General features: G+C 41.8%; 1 protein-coding gene across 2 annotated transcripts in view; it reads right to left on the bottom strand.

Annotated features, from left to right (window-relative positions):
• The window catches only part of TMEM244 (transmembrane protein 244), a 22,588-nt gene extending 6,446 nt beyond the window's left edge, over positions 1 to 16,142 (bottom strand). The window contains exons 1-4 of one of the 2 annotated variants that reach the window (XM_069787385.1): positions 15,940 to 16,142; positions 11,039 to 11,124; positions 10,613 to 10,686; positions 912 to 1,037 (exon numbers count right to left, since the gene is read on the bottom strand). In XM_069787385.1, the coding sequence (XP_069643486.1) occupies positions 912 to 1,037; positions 10,613 to 10,686; positions 11,039 to 11,124; positions 15,940 to 16,080 (427 nt within the window). In that variant the 5' untranslated portion in view covers positions 16,081 to 16,142. The remainder of the gene's footprint in view (positions 1 to 911; positions 1,038 to 10,612; positions 10,687 to 11,038; positions 11,125 to 15,939) is intronic. The other variant, XM_069787386.1, reaches the window with a different exon arrangement.

Raw genomic sequence — 16,142 nt, 5'->3', positions numbered from 1 at the left:
TTATTTTTTAAGATGAAGTCTCTGTTGGTCTCTGGCTTAACTTGCCATAGGAAGTGGGGAATCCCCTGCTGTATAAAGTGCTAAAAGACAAATGGACTAAGCATTGGAAAATGGAAGATGAATTATTATGTAGTAGGGGGGGAGTCCTAATTGGTCAGTGATATTTTTTCCTATTTCTGAATTCTAGAATAAAAATACTAAGCTCATTGTTATAGGAGAAAAGCATCCCCAAATGGGCTCTGGCAAGGATGGGGTTAAAATGTATTTCCTAATCAGCCACAGCAGCATTCTGCTAAACAGCATGAGAAGAGGGAGTAGGTTACCAGGTGCTGGCAAAAAGTGATGATGAGTCTTATTTACAGCAGCCAATTCTTTTCCTTTTCTTTCCTTCAAGGGGAAAAGTTTCAGGGAAAAAAGATGCTTCGATGGTAAAATGCTTTATTTTCCTCAAGGAGATTTAGTTCAAATTATCTAACTTAAAAACTTTGAACTGGCTTTGCTGAAGCAAGCCTCAGTTTTACTCTGAACTAGAGCTGAAGTGTTAATGAGTAGATCTTAAAGCGTCAGGACATGGACAACTATTGATTTCTTGTTTTAGAGAAAAACATACCTTCCAGATGCTGAAATTGTATCTAGGCTGGATCTGTTTGATATGAACTGTTAGATTACAAACTAAAACTCTGAATTTTTTATAAGAAAATAGCGTTTTAAAATTCTGCAACAAAACCAGAATTGTTTTAAATGGCAGGATTTAAATACATGCAGGAGTCAAATGGATGGAAAATAGAGATATGTATTTATTTAGCTTTAAGGAAAAAATAAGTTCGTCCAGTAATACTGTAGATGAATCATAGCTGATTGATCCTTCAACTTGTGATACTATGCATATATTTAGCAGTAAACCTACTTACCGACTGAAGTTATGGTGATATGAATAATAGTAACTGTTACAGCATAATCCCAAACCCATTCTTCCACAACCAAGGCAAACAGCAGACCACAAATGAAGAAAGTTATTTCCAATGATATCACAAGAACTGTAAATGAAAATAGGATATTTATACCAAATATAGTTCTGAAAGGGTTTTTCTCATATTCAAAATGATAGCAATAGGAAGTTAAAATGTCTGAGAAGGTTATGCAGGTTTTTTTTTTTTACAAGATCAAATATTACACTAACACTTCCCTTATAAGTTCATTTCTAATTTTGCCTCAGACCTCTGCAGGCGTTGTATCCTGATTTGCCTATAGACTTTAAAATCTTATATATTTTATGTAAAAACATGAGGATTAACAGGATTATGACCAGTGACAGGATTATTACCAGTTTATATAGCCTAGATGAGAAATGGCATGGAAATTTTACTTAGGGGCCATGCACACTTTTTGCATATGATGCCAAATAGATTTGGTTGACATTGACATAGATCAAATTCTTCTCATCCAGAACAGAATTGTATGGTTAAGGGGTTATGTTTGGTAAGAAACTTCATAGCTTTCTCCCTGTTGACATCATTGCATCGTATATATATATGATATGTACCAGAATATAGATATACATAAGAACAATTTAAAGACAAGACATACAAGGGGAGATAGAGCAGAGAGCCTGCAAGGTGAGCGGAGGCCATCCATCCGTATGGATCTCACGGTACACACAACCAGGAGCCTGGCTTTCCTCAGAGCTGACGGCAAGGCTGCCAGAGCTACCACGCCATCACCACGCCTGACATTCAGCATCCAGCTCTGTGTTGTGTTAAACCGTGAATGGGGATTACCAGCAAAGTGGTGATAACTAAGTTATGTTGCCAAAGGAGACTATTAACGTTATCTGATGAAGAAAATTCCTTCTCTCGGAGACAACACGGTGCGTTTCCGTCGCCTGGTTCTTTCTCTGGAGCGTGCCGAGCCCCGCGGCTGCCACGGGGCGCCAGCCCGCGCCGCCCACCGCCCCTGGCGTGGGGTGCAGCTCTGCAGAAGCCGTGGCAGGGCCAAGCCGTGCCCCCCACGGGCCGGGAGGCAGGCGGGGAGGCACGGAGCAGCTACGCTGGGAAGGGCGAGGAACCCCACGTGGCGTTTGATGAACTGCGTTCTTCCACAGAGCCACGGAGCGGTGCTTAGCTGCTGACTTGCTATTAAGGGCAACGGGATCGAAAAGAATCTCTTTTAGGGCAAAGTGTGGCTCTGTGCTTTGTGGCCACCTGGGACAGCAGGGGGTTGAATGGAAAATGCGTGATGTCTCTTCTAGCTGTAGTCCTGAGTTCCCATATAACAGGCCATAATCGTGCATTTGTAATTCATATAATTTTCCATCTAAATGCATTTTGTTCCTCTTTTTAAGTATGCAAGCATATAAAACTCAGATTTTTAATGGAATTATTTATTTTTTTACTGCTCCAGTAACATAATACCTAGGATTACTGTAGCTGAAAGTAGAGAGACCATCGTTATTTTTTCATTGTATTTAATGTATACATTTGGCAGCATTTTGTGCCTTTCACTTTTGTTCTTTTCTTTATAGGGTCAATTAGTTCCTACTATACTATGGATATTTCACCCAGCAGCTTAAAAAAATGTAAAAAATAAGAAAAATACTACAGGAAAAACAACGTGTAGTTAGGAAAGTCAGAAATAACACTTCAAAAAATTTAATATTTGACAATGCATTTTAGTATTTTTAGTTTATGATCTTTCATGATGATAGTATGCCTTTAAATTATGCCAGTAATTTTATAATTTAGAAAGTATGCTTAGTGTAGACAGATGTTCTGTAAACTTTTTTACAAAACTGGGTCAGTAATGGTACCTCAGTTCTAAGCTGATGTCCTGGGTTCAGCTGGAATAGAGTTAATTTTTTTTTACAGGAACCTGGGAGGTGGGGGGCATAGCCGGGGCAGCTGACCTGAACTGGCCAAGGAGCTATTCCATACCATGTGACATCATGCTCAGTATATAAAGGGGGAGCGGGCCGGGGGGTGGGCTCTTCTTTTCGGTGGGGGAAGTGGCAGAGCGTCGGGTCCCGGGTGGTGAGCAGTTGCACTGTGCATCACTCTTTTTGTATACTTTTTCATTAGTACTGTTGTTGTTGTTGCAATTTCTTTGTGTTGTTCCAGTAAACTGCCTTTATCTCAACCCTCGAGGTTCCAGGTTTGTTTTTTTTCCTCTCCTCCGTCTTCCCCCCATCCCACCGGAGGGGGGCGGGAGGAGTGAGCGAGCGGCCGCGTGGTCCTTTGTTACCGGCTGGGCTGAAACCACGACAGTCCTTTTTGGCGCCCAACGTGGGGCCACGAAGGGTTGAGATAACGACAGATCTGGCCAGAGCGTGTTGAAACAAATTTGTCATACGCATTTCTTATACTAGATAAATAGATGTTAGTCACAATGTTGATTCAGCTGTTTACATGGTGGCGTTTTGTAAATTCTTATATGCTTTATGTATTGCCTGTAGTTGCGTATCTCATCTCTGGGAGAGTGATTGGGATTATCATTTTGCTGTACTGGGCAATGTCGACTTGTGAAATGATTACATCACTGGTCATGAGGTTAAGCTGTTATCTGTATGAGGCAGTGATATCATTTCCAGACTTTGGGCACCTTCTGTCGGATTTTATTGGTAATTACACCCAACCCATGGGGAAGTCAGGGGGGGATACTTCCCCCCATCCGTTCCCCTCCTTTTTCTCTTTCCAACTAATTACAACAGTTTTCGAGAATTTCGAATATCCTTGGGATGCGCAAGCCTGTGTGCTGTTAGTGCTATGCCTCCTGACTATGTTTCAGGTCTTGTCTAGGGCTACAAAGAGGCTCTTTAAGAGTACCACCCAGAGATCTGTCCCAAAGCTGGATATTTATGGGTGGCACGGCATGTGGGAGGATGTGGGCAGGTATCTAGAGAACTTCTCACCTCCAGTGACTTGGAAGTTCACTCCCGAACAACTGCAGAACCCTCATGAAGTGATAGAATTTTTGAAAGGAAAATGCTGTGGCTATCCCAGAGACACACAACTCACTACACTGTGCTGGGCCCTGGCCGGTATCTACCAAACCCTGCTTGATACTATGCAGCACCCCCAGGGGGAAAAGGGGGAAAAGATGGAAAACAAGACAACATGCACCGTGGCTACCCCAACCCCGACAACATGCACCGTGGCTAACCCTACCCCGGTGACAGATACTGCCACTAAACCAGAGAACCAACCTGTGCCAGTATCAGTCGCCCCTGTACAGAAAAAGAAACACACAAAGAAATCAGTTCGCTCAGTGAGAGATGAAGATGAACCAGGGTCATCACGAGAACAGGAGGAAGAGGCAGAACCTGAAATAATTACCCGATCTCTATCCCTGAGTGAGTTGTGTGACATGCGAAAAGATTTTAGCCGCCACCCAGGTGAGCACATTGTTACCTGGCTGCTCCGATGCTGGGATAATGGGGCTAGTAGTGTGGAATTAGAGGGTAAGGAAGCCAAGCAGTTGGGATCTCTGTCTAGAGAAGGGGGTATCGACAAGGCGATTGGGAGAAAAACACAAGTCCTCAGCCTCTGGAGGCGACTTCTGTTAGGTGTAAAGGAAAGATACCCCTTCAGGGATGAAGTTACATGTCACCAAGGCAAGTGGACCACCATGGAGAGAGGTATCCAGTACCTGAGGGAATTAGCCGTGCTGGAGGTGATTTATAATGATCCAGAAAATGCGCAGTCACCCACAGATCCAGATGAAGTCCAATGCACACAACCGATGTGGCGGAAGTTTCTACGAAGTGCACCACCAACCTATGCCAACTCATTGGCAGTAATGTCCTGGAAAGAAGGCTATGGACAAACGGTGGATGAATTGGCTGTCCAACTCCGGCAATATGAAGGAAGTCTCTCTTCCTCCCTACGGGCCTGTGTCTCAGCTGTAGAGGAATTGTCCCGAGAGTTCCAGCAATTCAAAGTAGATATGTCCTCCTCCTCACCTGTACAGGCCCGCATTGCAGTTATTGGGAGTAAGCGTTCCTCTGCCCAAGAGAGAGGAGAGAGAAAGTACACACGACGGGCTAACCTGTGGTTTTACCTGCGTGACCATGGAGAGGACATGAGGAAGTGGGATGGAAAACCTACCTCAGTCTTGGATTCACGGGTACGGGAGTTGCGAGAAAAAGCAACCAGAAAAGAAGATTCTTCTTGGAAAACTGCTGCTCCAGTTTCCCGTGAGCAGTCCCCCGGGCGCAGTAGATGGGCCGATCTCATTTCTGATCCTCTTGAAGGGACTTCTGATTCACATGTGCAAAAAGTGGGTAACAGATATTCTAATCAGGATTAGAGGGGCCCTGCCTCCAGCCAGGTGGAGGAGAGGGACAACCGAGTCTACTGGACAGTGTGGATTCGATGGCCTGGCACATCAGACCCACAGGAATATAAGGCTCTAGTAGACACTGGTGCACAATGTACCCTAATGCCATCAAGTTATAAAGGGGCAGAACCCATCTGTATCTCTGGTGTGACAGGGGGATCCCAAGAGCTAACCGTATTGGAAGCCGAAATGAGTCTAACCGGGAATGAGTGGCATAAACACCCCATTGCAACTGGCCCAGAGGCCCCATGCATCCTTGGTATAGATTATCTCAGAAGGGGGTATTTCAAGGACCCAAAAGGGTACCGTTGGGCCTTTGGTATAGCTGCATTGGAGACGGAGGAGATTGAACAGCTGTCTACCCTGCCTGGTCTCTCCCAAGACCCTTCGGTTGTGGGGTTGCTGAAGGTTGAAGAACAACAGGTGCCAATTGCTACCACGACGGTGCACCGGCGGCAATATCGCACCAACCGAGACTCCCTGATCCCCATCCATAAGCTGATTTGCCAATTGGAGAGCCAAGGAGTGATCAGCAAGACTCACTCACCCTTTAATAGTCCCATATGGCCCGTGCGGAAATCTAATGGGGATTGGAGACTAACAGTAGATTATCGTGGGCTGAATGAAGTCACGCCACCACTGAGCGCTGCTGTGCCAGATATGTTAGAGCTTCAATATGAACTGGAATCAAAGACAGCTAAGTGGTATGCCACAATTGACATTGCTAATGCATTTTTCTCCATTCCTTTGGCAGCGGAGTGCAGGCCACAGTTTGCTTTCACTTGGAGGGGTGTCCAGTACACCTGGAATCGACTGCCCCAGGGGTGGAAACACAGCCCCACTATTTGCCATGGACTGATCCAGACTGCACTAGAAAAAGGTGAAGCTCCAGAGCACCTGCAATATATTGATGACATCATCATATGGGGCAGCACGGCAGAAGAAGTTTTTGAGAAAGGGAAGAAAATAATCCAAATCCTTTTGAAGGCTGGCTTTGCCATAAAAGAAAGTAAGGTCAAGGGACCTGCGCAGGAGATCCAGTTCTTAGGAGTAAAATGGCAAGACGGGCGTCGTCAGATCCCTGCGGACGTGATCAACAAAATAGCAGCTATGTCCTCACCGACTAATAAAAAGGAAACACAGGCTTTCTTAGGTGTTGTGGGCTTTTGGAGAATGCATATTCCAAATTACAGTCAAATTGTAAGTCCTCTCTACCAAGTTACCCGGAAGAAGAATGATTTTAAATGGGGGCCTGAGCAACGACAAGCCTTTGAACAAATTAAGCGGGAGATTGTTCATGCAGTAGCTCTTGGGCCAGTCCGGACAGGACCAGATGTTAAAAATGTGCTCTACACTGCAGCTGGGGAGAATGGCCCTACCTGGAGCCTCTGGCAGAAAGCACCTGGAGAGACCCGAGGCCGACCCCTGGGGTTTTGGAGTCGGGGATATCGAGGATCCGAGGCTCGCTATACTCCAACTGAAAAAGAGATATTGGCAGCGTATGAAGGAGTTCGAGCCGCTTCAGAAGTGGTTGGTACTGAAACACAGCTCTTCTTAGCACCCCGACTGCCAGTGCTGGGCTGGATGTTCAAAGGGAAAGTTTCCTCTACACATCACGCGACTGATGCCACGTGGAGTAAGTGGATCGCACTGATCACACAACGGGCTCGCATAGGAAACCCCAGTCGCCCAGGAATTTTAGAAGTGATCACGGACTGGCCAGAAGACAAAGACTTTGGAATGTTGCCAGAGGAGGAGGTGACATGGGCTGAAGAGGCCCCGCTGTATAATAAACTGCCAGAAAATGAGAGGCAATATGCCCTGTTCACTGATGGGTCCTGTCGCATCGTGGGAAAACATCGGAGGTGGAAGGCTGCTGTATGGAGTCCTACACGACTAGTTGCAGAAACTGCTGAAGGAGAAGGTGAATCGAGTCAGTTTGCAGAGGTGAAAGCCATCCAGCTAGCATTAGATATTGCTGAAAGAGAAAAGTGGCCAGTGCTCTATCTCTATACTGACTCATGGATGGTGGCAAATGCCCTATGGGGGTGGCTACAGCAATGGAAGAAGGGCAACTGGCAACGCAGAGGTAAACCCATTTGGGCTGCCGCACTGTGGCAAGATATCGCTGTTCGGATAGAGAAGCTAGTGGTAAAAGTACATCACGTAGATGCTCATGTACCCAAGAGTCGGGCCACTGAAGAACATCAAAACAATCAGCAGGCAGATCAGGCCGCCAAGATTGAAGTGTCTCAGGTGGACCTGGACTGGCAACGTAGGGGTGAGCTATTTATGGCTCAGTGGGCCCACGATACCTCAGGCCATCAGGGGAGAGATGCAACATATAGATGGGCTCGAGATCGAGGGGTGGACTTGACCATGGACACTATCGCACAGGTCATCCACGAATGTGAAACATGTGCCGCAATTAAGCAAGCCAAGCGGCAAAAACCCCTGTCGCATGGGGGGCGATGGCTGAAATATAAACAGTGGGAGGCCTGGCAGATTGACTATATCACACTCCCACGAACACGCCAAGGCAAGTGCCATGTGCTTACAATGGTGGAAGCAACCACTGGATGGCTGGAAACATACCCTGTGTCCCATGCCACTGCCCAGAACACTATCCTGGGCCTTGAAGAGAAAATTTTATGGCAACACGGCACCCCAGAAAGAATCGAGTCGGACAACGGGACTCACTTCCGAAACAACCTCGTAGACACCTGGGCCAAAGAACACGGCATTGAGTGGGTATATCACATCCCTTATCACGCACCGGCCTCTGGAAAAATCGAACGATACAACGGACTGCTGAAAACTACATTGAGAGCGATGGGGGGGTGGGACTTTCAAACATTGGGATACTCATTTAACAAAAGCCACTTGGTTAGTTAATACTAGAGGATCCGCCAATCGGGCTGGCCCCGCCCAACCAAGACTTCCACATACTGTAGAAGGCGATAAAGTCCCTGTAGTGCGCATGAGGAGTATGTTAGGAAAGACAGTCTGGGTTAGTCCTCCCTCAAACAGAGGCAAACCCATTCAAGGGGTTGTTTTTGCTCAGGGACCTGGGTACACCTGGTGGGTGATGCAGAAGGATGGGGAAGTTCGATGTGTACCTCAGGGAGATTTGATTTTGGGAGAGAATAGCCAGTGAATTGGGCTGTATGATACCTAACTGCTAAATACCCTGCCAATGCATGTCATTGTATCTATAGTGTCTATATGCCATATCAAGGGTATTACTGTAAGAATTACCCAAATGACTGCGGGATGGACTTTGAAACTGAGCCAAGTACAACAGCGACAGAACTTGAACTGACACCCAGCAATTTCCTCAAGATCAACATCTTCAACCTGCAGACTAAGGGCGTGAGTTGCACCAAATGTACTAGCCACAAGTTCCAGAGGCAGCATACAACAACCCACCATCTCACACCATCTCTCTTATCCTGAAGAACTGTTACAACAGATGGAGCCCCAAAGTCATGGACTAAATAAAATCAATGGACACATTAGAGGGATAGCCCATACGCTAAAGGAATACCATTTGCATGTGTGTGTGTGTGCGGGGGGGCGACGGGGACGGATGCAAGTACATATACTTATATATATAAGACAAGGAAGTGGTAGTGGTCGATTGGAAAATGTAAGATCTGGGCATGATGTAGATGGTATAGAATAAGGGGTGGATAATGTCCTGGGTTCAGCTGGGATAGAGTTAATTTTTTTTTACAGGAACCTGGGAGGTGGGGGGCATAGCCGGGGCAGCTGACCTGAACTGGCCAAGGAGCTATTCCATACCATGTGACATCATGCTCAGTATATAAATGGGGAGCGGGCCGGGGGGTGGGCTCTTCTTTTCGGTGGGGGAAGTGGCAGAGCGTCGGGTCCCGGGTGGTGAGCAGTTGCACGGTGCATCACTCTTTTTGTATACTTTTTCATTAGTACCGTTGTTGTTGTTGCAATTTCTTTGTGTTGTTCCAGTAAACTGCCTTTATCTCAACCCTCGAGGTTCCAGGTTTGTTTTTTTCCTCTCCTCCGTCTTCCCCCCATCCCACCGGAGGGGGGCGGGAGGAGTGAGCGAGCGGCCGCGTGGTCCTTTGTTACCGGCTGGGCTGAAACCACGACAGCTGACTTCCATTTTTATTTTGAGGTTATCTTTTGAAGACATAATTCTGGTTTTAACAGGCATGAGTGAGACTCTTGAGTGAAGTAATTCTCATTTGCAACATCATTCAGAGACCTTTGTTCTGGTTTGTGCACATGGACTTTAAACAGATCCTCTTATGTTTTGCTATTCCATGTTATTTCATCGGGTGGACAGAAAGGAGGGTGGAATACTAACCAGTTGCAAGACATAGTCGCTGTCTTTGGCATATAAACATGCTGCATCAAACTAGCTGATAAAATTTGGGGGGGCGGGGAGAAATCATATGGAGATACAGTAATGACATTAGGGCCCTGAAAAGTAATTCTAATGGAGTATGATTTAATTTTCTTTTCCACTGCTACAGCTGAGATGTTCTTTTGTCATCTGAAATCAGTATTGACACTGTACAAATATCCATGCATTTTTATTACTCTTTTTAACCTGATGAACTAACCAATTTACTTTTGAGTTTTACTTACTTTACTGACACATGATGTGGTTTGCCTTTGTAAAATAGATTACAAATCTGGTAAAATTTCATGTATGCATGTAATTTTTTAGGAATTACCATTTAGGAAAAATAATATATTTTGAGATCTTCAGACAAAAATGCAGAAATTTGTATCAGGATATATAAAGATATGTTTAGGGATTGAGCTACAGTCAAACCTGAAATTTCAATGCCCACTGTATTCAGGCATTACCAAAGCAAAATTTCCATTAGTTGAATGTGACCTATTATTCAGGTCTAGATCCAATGATTCATAAGAAATTTATTGCAGTATGAAAATTAAACTTAACAACTTTGTGGAGGAACTTTACAGAGAATAAGTAATTGTTCTGCAGTGAAATTGAGACATCCTGGCAAAGCAGCACGTTTTCTTCAGATGATGCAAGATCAGAACAACTCAAGGGAAAGCCTAACAATCACTTGAATGATAAGTAGCAATACAGAAATGAGAAGTGCTGGCAAGATGAATAAGCATTTAAATGCAGTGTAGTTAAACTACAGAAATCATTAGTATTGCTGAAACAGCTTTAAAATACTATCCATAAGGAAGACAAGTTTATATCCAAATACAGTCTATTTCCTTGACTGAGAAAAAAAGAGAAGCAAACTTCAGTTACCTAAATAATATGGGTTAATCCATGAGGGACTTGTCTTAAAATCAAAAGGTCCCAAACCATCCAACATTTTAATCCTGTGGAAACAGAATGAATAAATTTAACCAGAGATTTTCAATAATGCCCTAGTGATTATATGACATATTATAGGTGCTTTTAAATGTGATTTCAAATGGAATTCTCTGGGCTTTTACAAGCTCTCTACGTCCCATTTCATGTTGTGGTCTTGCCCTTGCCCACTTTTATTTACGACATTTTGCACGATACATGCTAATCAATAACTTCCTAAGGGAATATAATTTGTCTTTTTTATTGAGTATAAAATATTTCTTTTCCTATTTTCAGTCATCTTTTCTCCTATGTTCATTTATTTACATGGTGCAAGTTGCAGTATGCTAGCATATGAGAATAAAGACAAGGAAATCTTACTTGAATACTGCGGAGCACACAGATAGGACCACATAGTACACAGTGTAGAAAACTACCACGCATATCAACAAGTTCACCAGAACAACCTGCAAAAGGGAAAAATACAGTAAAACCTAATGCCATGTTTACATCAGGTATATAATTGTTAGAAAATAATTCCGGATTTCTATCAATCATAATGTGGGAAAAAAGTAAATTAGAAAAAAAAAAAATTTAGACAGAATTTTTGCTGTTGCTGACTACATAAAAGCTGCTAAAAGCTCTTTGGTACATTTCAGCTCCTAATGTGTGGTTATAATACATAGCTCTGGTTTTATCGCATATTATTGTATACCTGCTACTTACTGATTTTATAAGTGTTCAGAAAATGAGGACATTGCTTGGCAGTTATTACACAGGGGACCTTGAGAGTTTAAGATCATACAGATGCTTAAATAAGCCTAGTTTTAAGAAATGCCATCCCTGCAAGTATGTTGAAACTATATGCAAATAGAGTGTCGAAAATTGTAAAGCAGTAACTGTTAAGTTTCCATCCTCTAGAAAATGACACCCTAGTGCTTACTTCCAAAGATAAAGATGTAGACAGCTTAAATGAGTAATGAGGGCTATCTGTTAAATATTCTTCATTGTTCAATTGTTTGTGAATTTATTCTAAAATTCCAACTCCAAACTGAAAAAAATACCCCTAAAAATATGAGTTTCATAAAGCAACCATTATTTTATGATCCAATATTGTGTCTTTAAGAAAAGAGAAACACTATATAGAAAATTATAGAAAGCATGTATATTTGCCAAGATACCTAGGTATCATTATTTTTTTCATTCCATTTCAGTGTCTTCATTTCTAAACTGAGGTGTCAGAAGCAATGCAGCCAGAGAAAAACCGGTGAGTCTTCACCTGATCAAGTTCATAAAATGCCTTGAGATCCTTTCAAGTGAAGCACGGTTCACATATCTCTGATCATCTAAGTTGGCTTCCTGAATTATGCAGACCTGAGGACTTGAATTAATTCCTACAGGTATAATGTAAAATTATGTTTTGAAGGTTAATATGTCTTGCTAATAGTCTTGCTAATGCAGAACACTTTAATTTCTGTTTTTTCTGTGATGAATTAATGACATTCCAGATGTTTATTTGGCCTTTTTTTTTGTTAAGGGAAACATGGGACATCAGGACTAGAGATCTCTATGCATTGAACTTGAGCATCTGCTTTGGCAATATTGTGTGCTTGCTTAAGAACATGAAACTGAAGATGTTTACTACAGTCAGTAGAGTGGTCAGTAAACTCAGGTTTTCTCCTTTATAGACTCCAGATTGTCTTGCATGTTCTCACTCTAGCTAGTGCTTTATCATGTCATATTTGTCCTTTCCTCTTGCTTAACTTCTTTGTATCTTTCCTTTTTCAGTGGCCATTTTTTTAACTCCTGACTCTTTCTCTATAATCATTTTCTTTGCCTATCCCCTCTATCCTGCATCTTCTACTCTTTACTTTCCTCTGAAAAATATAGATAGAAAGTGGTCATGAGAAAGACAGTGACTGTAGAGAGTATTGCTACCAGTTTCATATTGTCCATCTTTACTATTGTGCTACATGATACTTTACAATGGAAGGATGTGTGGCTACATTTTGCTTTTTGATATTAAAGCATTCCAGTTTCTGTTTTAGGAGTAGACTATTGTATAAATTCTCAGCCCAGGTACAACACACATAATGAGTGAAGACTTTCCTTGCCCTTCCTTCAGTTCGGCTATCAAATATTTGAAACTAGCCATGTGTGTTTACCTGACTCACATGGTAAGACCTCCATAGATCTGCACGCCATGATGCATTATGCAATAATGATCTAAGGGGAACGTAATTACTATAGTGATTCCATTAAGTAAATAAACTTGGACATATAAATATGGGTCCTAAAAGTGCACATTTTTGTGTGCCCTGCAAGATCCCATGCTGATTTCCCCTCAGATCAATGGAATTGAGCTGACGGCAAGTGAGTTTGGAAGTTCTTGTCTATGTTGATCAAAAATAAATTTAAAATTGAAAAATGAAGACTAAGATGATGAAATTCCAAATGCAGGTATTCATTCAGAAGTAAATCCATGAAAAGTGACCCTGCATAAATGAAGTAGTAAAATATCGGGGACTGGATGCAATTTTTCAGTGCATCAGAATGGCAAGCAGAGACTATGGACTGCATATAGTGAAGCATTATATCAATGCAAGAGAAGCCAGTGTTTATCTCTTTGAATGGTGACACCTTATCTATAACAGGAATGGATTTTAGAAAAAATAGGTAACAACTAATAGAGGAATAGGACTCAATTCTGAAGAAAGGTAAAAACAATCACATGTGTGTAGGTTGGTTACAGGGACTGAGGTAGGGGAAAGGATAATTGCATATTCATAACTAAAAAAGAAGAGGAATTATTTGCAAAACAACTAGGAATAAAGGAATGAAACCAAAAAACAAATGTATAAGATACTGCAAAGTTTCAAAAATCATTTGCATTTTGCAAAGTTTGAAAGAGACTTGCTCTTTTTATTTATTTGTTTTTATTCAAGAACTTTTATCAAAGCTGGTTATTGAGTGCCATTATCATTGCTGTGGATTTTGAGGATAAAATTGGATAACATTCTTGACAAGTGATTCAAAATTAATAAAGAAAAAAAAGAAAAGAAAAAGTATAGAATATTTTTTTAAGTCACCATTTTAAAATAAAACTCAGTTGGCAGGTGAGATTGCAGTGAAAAATGTAAAACATAAACCAGCTCTAAAGTGCGATTTCCATTTTGATTTAGTTTGTTACATGCTGGTAAAAGAAGCCCTTATTCAAGGAGGCAGTGACTCTGAAGATAGGCAGTAGATGAGCTTTAGTTCATACTAGCTTGTTTTTATGAGCTTCTCCTGCAATATTGCGACACAAAACAAGCCCTTAAGGATTTGGGGTTTAATGTGGGAGAAAATGAATAGAAATAAGGAAGAAGTATTACCTCTAAACACAGCACTGGGAAGTCAACGTGGCATCCAGTTTGGTGCCAGCAATTTTTGAAGTAAAATTAAGAAGGTGCAGAGAAGAGCCTCAAAAGGGAGATGATGGCTAGAAATGTTGGGGGTTTTTTTCTCATTAGGACTACAGCCCTAAAGAGGTCAATCTGTTTAGCTCTGGGGCCTGATTTGATTATGATGGATAAGTACCTTCGCAGGCAGAAAATACCAGGTACTTAAGGGCTCTTTAATCTATCAGAAAAGCCACAAGAAGTAAACAGCTACAAGTTATAGCTAGACAAATTCGAAAGGTACATGAAGGACATTTTTAACTGTAAAGGCAATTAGCCAGTGGAACAAACTGCCTTTGGAAATAAGAGATCCTTCAAAGCAAAACGAGATGCCTTTCTGGATGAAACTTCATGCAAACGTCTCTAACATTCACTTCTGGCCTTAGTTCTTTGAATGGTTGTGTGGTAGATAAGATATTTACAGAACCATCCAACATTGACAGAGTGTGGATACTGTGAATTTAGCAAACTACTTATTCTTATATTGCTAAGTATTGTAAAGTGCTAAATATTGAATACTGCATCTATCTCCTACAGGGAGAGAGAGCAGGGAGCTTTAGTTTCTAGTGCAATAGGAGAGAAATCCATCATGCCTATACAAACTGATATTTGCCAATAAGTAAATGTCCAGGACAGTCTTACTCTTTTCTTCTTTCCCTACATGAAAGCAAAGCCAAGCAAAAACTGAGAACGATTAATCTCTTCAGCCAGGTTGGTCTGAGGGCTAAATACAGCTTTCCCATTTCCACTGTCTTTAGTCTTATTCTAAATGAAAATTGGCCAGATAACCCATCTGATCCCTTCTTTTCCACAGTGTACACCATCGTCACCATAATGTTAATCGACTACAAAGTCATGTGCAAGTTTGGCAGACATGCTACCTCCTACCCCCCAAAAGTATCTCTAAGCATTGGAAGTTTAATCTTTGGCACTTTTTTTGGTGGGAATACTTTTCATTCCATTGCTCTGAGCAGATGCACATTTCCTCTAATTCTCCTTTATCCGCTGCCCCTCCTCTAGCAACTGCCTCCTTGAAGCCTTATCTGCTCCAGATGTAGATTCGTACTGTAATAAAAGTAGTGAGACAGGACTGAAGTGAAAATCAGAGAGCTGAAGGATGGCTGTGAGCTGTTGACCTGTTGACCTCTAATTACAGTAGGTGAATTCCTAGCCTCTCTTGAAGTCAGCAACAAACTTTCATTGGCGTCAAAGGCCCAGGATTTTTCTCTTTATACCCAAAATATTCTTAGTCCTTGTAGTGATGTATTAGGTATAGCATGCTTTGCTCAGTCAAGTAAGCTAAGGGAATGCATGCAACATGAAAATGAAAACCCTTTGAAAATTTTCCAGTTGTATCACATTCTACTTCATTCTTTTATTTAACATTGCCACTGAAATTTAAACACATATTTTTTAAATCTCAGGATACTTTTTTTTCAAACTATTTTTCCCTTTCTAAATTCTCAGGTATTTCAAAGCAAAAAAACACAAGTTAAAAACCAAAGGGTCATTTATTATATGTTAAAACAACCTAAAGAAAGAATAATAGGAAATCACTGGTGTCATCAAATGTAGGATTTTATTAGACACTTCCAAGAATTATATCTCGTAAATGGAACTACATCACATATTTTGAAATCATTTTTACAAGATGTATTTTGCAGTACTTACTACCAGAACTCTAGTATAAAGTGTCCTTTTAATTTGTTTTTTAGGGAGAGAACATTGAAGAACACTCTGTAAGAATGAAAGCAATAGCTCTTTTAAGCCCCGCAGTAGCTGTCTAATTCTCTAAATACTATCTGGTGACATACAACACTAAACAAACTCAATTCCCTTTACCTTGGTTTCAGCAGTTTTGACCTTGAGAGCCATGGACACATGATGAGTGAAAGGAAGTGCTGTTGCTATATTCCGTATGCCAACATCAGCAGGAAGAAGCAGCTGTTTTTCACCCCAAAAAACATTCTTATAGGTGAGCATAGGACAGAGTGAGGTGAGTTGATTGGATTAAACTGAATTGAGACAGAAGCCATCTGCGAGCA

Source organism: Haliaeetus albicilla, chromosome 7, assembly GCF_947461875.1.
Source record: "Haliaeetus albicilla chromosome 7, bHalAlb1.1, whole genome shotgun sequence".
Classification (NCBI taxonomy): Eukaryota; Metazoa; Chordata; class Aves; order Accipitriformes; family Accipitridae; genus Haliaeetus; species Haliaeetus albicilla.
Note: the sequence above shows the minus strand (reverse complement) of the source record. Positions and strands in the feature narration are given on the sequence as shown.